The sequence below is a fragment of the Bombina bombina genome, chromosome 7, assembly GCF_027579735.1.
Source record: "Bombina bombina isolate aBomBom1 chromosome 7, aBomBom1.pri, whole genome shotgun sequence".
Taxonomy (NCBI): domain Eukaryota; kingdom Metazoa; phylum Chordata; class Amphibia; order Anura; family Bombinatoridae; genus Bombina; species Bombina bombina.
Genome location: NC_069505.1, coordinates 175,359,093 through 175,365,092, shown reverse-complemented (window position 1 = coordinate 175,365,092; position 6,000 = coordinate 175,359,093). Strand labels below are relative to the sequence as shown.

General features: G+C 39.4%; 1 protein-coding gene across 2 annotated transcripts in view; it reads right to left on the bottom strand.

The window, feature by feature from the left end:
- The window catches only part of NAP1L4 (nucleosome assembly protein 1 like 4), a 333,781-nt gene that overhangs the window by 211,276 nt on the left and 116,505 nt on the right, over positions 1 to 6,000 (bottom strand). For both annotated transcript variants that reach the window (XM_053720431.1, XM_053720432.1), the window contains exons 7-8: positions 5,805 to 5,876; positions 3,816 to 3,955 (exon numbers count right to left, since the gene is read on the bottom strand). In XM_053720431.1, coding sequence (XP_053576406.1) covers positions 3,816 to 3,955; positions 5,805 to 5,876 — 212 coding nt within the window. The remainder of the gene's footprint in view (positions 1 to 3,815; positions 3,956 to 5,804; positions 5,877 to 6,000) is intronic.

Here is a 6,000-nt window from a genome sequence, read left to right as displayed (position 1 = left end):
ACTAACTCTGTATGAGACTTGGCAGTTTGAAAGCTTGAAGCTTGTATCAGAATGTCGTCTAGGTACGGAGCTACCGAAATTCCTTGCGGTCTTAGTACCGCCAGAAGAGCACCCAGAACCTTTGTGAAGATTCTTGGAGCCGTAGCCAATCCGAATGGAAGAGCTACAAACTGGTAATGCCTGTCTAGGAAGGCAAACCTTAGATACCGGTAATGATCTTTGTGAATCGGTATGTGAAGGTAAGCATCCTTTAAATCCACAGTGGTCATGTACTGACCCTTTTGGATCATGGGTAGGATTGTCAGAATAGTTTCCATTTTGAACGATGGAACTCTTAGGAATTTGTTTAAGATCTTTAAATCCAAGATTGGTCTGAAGGTTCCCTCTTTCTTGGGAACCACAAACAGATTTGAGTAAAACCCCTGACCGTGTTCCGACCGCAGAACCGGATGGATCACACCCATTAGTAAAAGATCTTGTACACAGCGTAGAAACGCCTCTTTCTTTATTTGGTTTGTTGACAACCTTGACAGATGAAATCTCCCTTTTGGGGGAGAGGATTTGAAGTCCAGAAGATATCCCTGAGATATGATCTCTAACGCCCAGGGATCCTGGACATCTCTTGCCCAGGCCTGGGCGAAGAGAGAAAGTCTGCCCCCCACTAGATCCGTTCCCGGATCGGGGGCCCTCACTTCATGCTGTCTTAGGGGCAGTAGCAGGTTTTCTGGCCTGCTTGCCCTTGTTCCAGGACTGGTTAGGTTTCCAGCCTTGTCTGTAGCGAGCAACAGCTCCTTCCTGTTTTGGTGTAGAGGAAGTTGATGCTGCTCCTGCCTTGAAATTACGAAAGGAACGAAAATTAGACTGTCTAGCCCTAGGTTTGGCTCTGTCTTGAGGTAGGGCATGGCCCTTACCTCCAGTAATGTCAGCGATAATTTCTTTCAAACCGGGCCCGAATAAGGTCTGCCCTTTGAAAGGTATGTTAAGTAATTTAGATTTAGAAGTAACGTCAGCTGACCAGGATTTTAGCCAAAGTGCTCTGCGTGCCTGGATGGCGAATCCGGAATTCTTAGCCGTAAGTTTAGTTAAATGTACTACGGCATCTGAAACAAATGAATTAGCTAGCTTAATAGTTTTAAGCTTGTTTGAGATCTCATCTATAGTTATTGAGTCAAGAGTCTCTTCCAGGGACTCGGACCAAAAAGCGGCAGCGGCCGTGACAGACGCAATACATGCAAGGGGTTGCAATATAAAACCTTGTTGAACAAACATTTTCTTAAGGTAACCCTCTAACTTTTTATCCATTGGATCTGAAAAAGCACAGCTATCCTCCACCGGGATAGTGGTACGCTTAGCCAGAGTAGAAACCGCTCCCTCCACCTTAGGGACCGTCTGCCATAAGTCCCGTGTGGTGGCGTCTATTGGGAACATTTTTCTAAATACAGGAGGGGGGGAAAAGGGTACACCGGGCCTATCCCACTCCTTAGTAATTATCTCTGTAAGCCTCTTAGGTATAGGAAATACGTCAGTACTCGCCGGTACCGCATAGTATCTATCCAGCCTACATAATTTCTCTGGAATTGCAACGGTGTTACAATCATTCAGAGACGCTAATACCTCCCCTAGCAGTACACGGAGGTGCTTAAACTTAAAGTTAGAAATGTCTGAATCCACTCTATTGGGATCAGAACCGTCACCTGCAGATTGAAGCTCTCCGTCCTCATGTTCTGCATATTGTGACGCAGTATCTGACATGGCCCTATTATTATCAGCGCACTCTGTTCTCACCCCAGAGTGATCACGCTTACCTCTAAGTTCTGGTAATTTAGACAAAACTTCAGTCATAACATGAGCCATGTCCTGTAATGTGATTTGTAATGGCCGCCCTGAAGTACTCGGCGTTACCATATCACGCACCTCCCGAGCGGGAGATGCAGGTACTGACACGTGAGGCAAGTTAGTCGGCATAACTTTCCCCTCGTTGTTTGGTGAATGTTGTTCAATTTGTACAGAGTGACTTTTATTTAAAGTAGCATCAATGCAATTAGTACATAAATTTCTATTGGGCTCCACTTTGGCTTTAGCACATATAGCACAGAGATATTCCTCTGAATCAGACATGTTTAACACACTAGCAAATAAACTAGCAGACTTGGAAATACTTTTCAACTCAATTTACAAGTAATATGAAAAACGTACTGTGCCTTTAAGAAGCACAGAAAAAAATTATGACAGTTGAGTAATAATGAACCGGAGAAATTATAAATTCAAATTCTTTCCGGTAAAAACACAATTTAGCAAAGGATTGCCCCCATAGTAATGAATAACAAACCCTTACATAGCAGAAAAAATGTACATAATAAAAACGTTTTTTATCACAGTCAAAGCACAATCTCACAGGTCTGCTGTGAGTGATTACCTCCCTCAAAATAATTTTTGAAGACCCTTGAGCTCTGTAGAGACGATCCGGATCATGCAGGGAAGAAAACAGACTTGTGACTGAATTTCTGATGCGTAGCAAAAGCGCCAAAATAGGCCCCTCCCCCTCACACACATCAGTGAGGGAGATCAGTAAACTGTCTTAAATTAAATAAAACTACCGCCAAGTGGAAAAAAACAGTGCCCAAAACAATTTTTCACCCAGTACCTCAGATAATTAAACGATTTAACATGCCAGCAAAACGTTTAACATCAAATAAATGAAGTGTCATTAGAAAGCCTGTTGCTAGTCGTTCCCACTGCAAGTTAGGCTAAAAAAAAATTTATGCATACAGTATTATCCCAGTGAAGTGCCATTCCCCAGAATACTGAAGTGTAAATATACATACATGACAGCCTGATACCAGTTGCTACTACTGCATTTAAGGCTGAACTTACATTATATCGGTATTGGCAGTATTTTCTCAGTCAATTCCATTCCTCAGAAAATAATATACTGCTACATACCTCTTTGCAGGTGAACCTGCCCGCTGTCCCCTGATCTGAAGTTTACCTCACTCCTCAGAAGGCCGAGAACAGCAAAATGATCTTAACTACGCCGGCTAAAATCATACAAAAACTCAGGTAGATTCTTCTTCAAATTCTACCTGAGAAGGAACAACACACTCCGGTGCTGTTTTAAAATAACAAACTTTTGATTGAAGATATAAAAACTAAGTATAGTCACCACAGTCCTCTCACACATCCTATCTATTAGTTGGGTGCAAGAGAATGACTGGGTGTGACGTAGAGGGGAGGAGCTATATAGCAGCTCTACTGGGTGATCCTCTTGCACTTCCTGTTGGGGAGGAGTTAATATCCCAGAAGTAATGATGACCCGTGGACTGACCACACTTAACAGGAGAAATATATATATATATACACATATATATATATATATATATATACACATACATATATATATATATACATACATATATATATATATATACACATATATATATATATACACATACATATACATACATATACATACATACATATACATACACATACACATACATACATATACATACATACATATATACATACATATACATACATACATACATATACATACATACACACACACTTCTCATTTTATATTACCATCACAAAGTGTTTAATGTCCCTTTAAGCAAAGGGGGAATCCAATGAGAAAAAAAACACAATATGTCTTTTAGAATCAGGATATTTTTTATATATAGTACAAGGTCAATCTTGTGCATTACACATAATAAACAATTGAGATGCCGTTTATGTGGCTGAAATGTGCTTTAGAATAGAAACATATATATGTTGCAGCACAAATCAATGTTAACATCATGCAATGTTCTTACCCCTCACAATCAACAATTTCAGGGCCTTCAAATGAAAAGGGATCTGCTGAGTCAGGCTCGGACTTCATCTTGTAGGTTTTTGTCAGAACAGTGTTAGTAAAGTAGTCATTAGGACCAAAGTGGAACTCTAATGTGAAAGACTGGAGAAAAAAATAATAATAGTGGGTAAGTAGTACAATTATGTGAGGTGTATCACATAGTTACCAGACAGGGGGACACATTATGTCCTGCTTAAATTAAATACAAAACTTAAATTAAATACAAAACATGAAATAAAGGAAGCCACATGATTACCGCTTAACTAAGATTGCTAGAAGCAAAAACATGATATCCAATTAAAGGATAAACATTGTTAGTGTATTAAAAATGGCAAGAATTAAGGCACACACTGAAGGATCAGTTTCACTGGCAATTACCTACAAAACTAACCCTTAGAGATGTTTAGTGAAGTGAGAGAAGTACTTCAAACAGCACCTATCATCCTCCCTTCAGATGAAGGGAGACAGGGACCTCACATTTGAAAGAGAAGCCCCTCTATCAAATCAAGGGTCACATGTCCCATTAAAGTTAAGGTAAACTTTGATGAATGAGAGCTAGTTTTTTAAAAATACTATTAAAAACAGGGGCACTTTCATTCATCAAAGTTTAAGAAGCAGCCGTTTTGATTAAAAACTTACCTCTCTTCTTTGCACAGCCAGAGCAGCTTTCCCCACCCAGAGATCCTCTCTTCACATTGGTTGGAGGAAGTCATTGCTGACGTGTGAAGAGAGGATCTCCGTGTGGGGGAAGCTGCTCTGGCTGTGAAAAAAACAAAGGTAAGTTTTCAATCAAAACGGCTGCCTTCTAAACATTGATGAATGAAAGTGCCCCTGTTTTTAATGGTATTTTAAAAAAAACGGGCTTTCATTCATCAAATGTTACCTTCACTTTAAGATGCAAATCAGACCTGCCCCACTTTCCAGTATGCCTGTATCACTAGGTGCTAGGGAGGATTTTATCATATGTACACCAAGGCAGGATGCGGTCACACTCTGGAAGCAAGGAAGCCCTCTCTTTACAATTTAAATTAAAAAAAAAAAAAAAAAAAAAAAAAAAAAAAAACCCTTGCCCTTCTCATTTTGTAATTATTTTTATTGCATATCACCCTAACACTTATCACAGAGATTACCTTATAAATTATTTGTATATGTTACAAATAGGGACTGAGAAAGTAACTCTTCAAAACCTGTATTAGACATAGGGACAAGTCTTCCCTTACAAATTGAATCACTCAGTGCCCATCAGCTGACTGTCATTCTAAAGCTCATTTTGAGCATACTTGCCCAGAATTCCTTGCTCAAGTCAAGGTTTTCTGTAGGGTCATCTTAATGCTACGGGATACAAAGACATTTTAGACAACTAGATGCTTCCAACTTTGTTGCAACAGTTTGGGGAAGACCCTTTCCTGCTCTAGCATGAAACTGTGCTCTTGTACACAAAGCAAGGTCCATGAAGACATGGTGTGACAAGTTTGGTGTGGAGGAACTGGAGTGGCCTGCACATAGCCCTATCATTAAATAACTATGGAATGAATTAGAATTCCTATTGCGAGCCAGACCTGGTCATCCATCATCAGGACCTGACCTCCCAAATGCTCTTTTGGCTAAATGCACTCAAATTCCCACACACTCCAAAGTCCTGTGAAAGGGAACAGTGGTGCTGTTAAAGCCGCAAAGGAGGTGCCGACTCCAATACTAATGCCCATGGTTTTGTGATATGATATCCAACAAGCTCATATAGATGTGATGGTTAGGTGTCCACATACGTTTGGCCATATAGTGTACTTCTAATATCATGCTTTATTTTAAAAGGTTTCAATAAGGTTACCTACATTTTACTAAATAACCTTTAGCAGTAATGTAATAAACAAACATATGGCACAAATATACCCAAAAGTTGAAAGGATTATTTTTAGTATGGAAAAAACCAACAACAACAAAAAAAACTCACCATTGGCTGATCGGGATCTGAAAATTTTACTTTTACATCTAGCAGCTGCTTTAAAATTGGCTCGTCATATTCCTTTAAAAGATAAAAAGTAATTTCCTTATAAGTAAAATGTTCTTAATATAATGCTGCCATTTGTAACAAATAAAGCAATGTAAAAATGTTAGCATTGAAACAAAACTAAATCATAACATTAGAC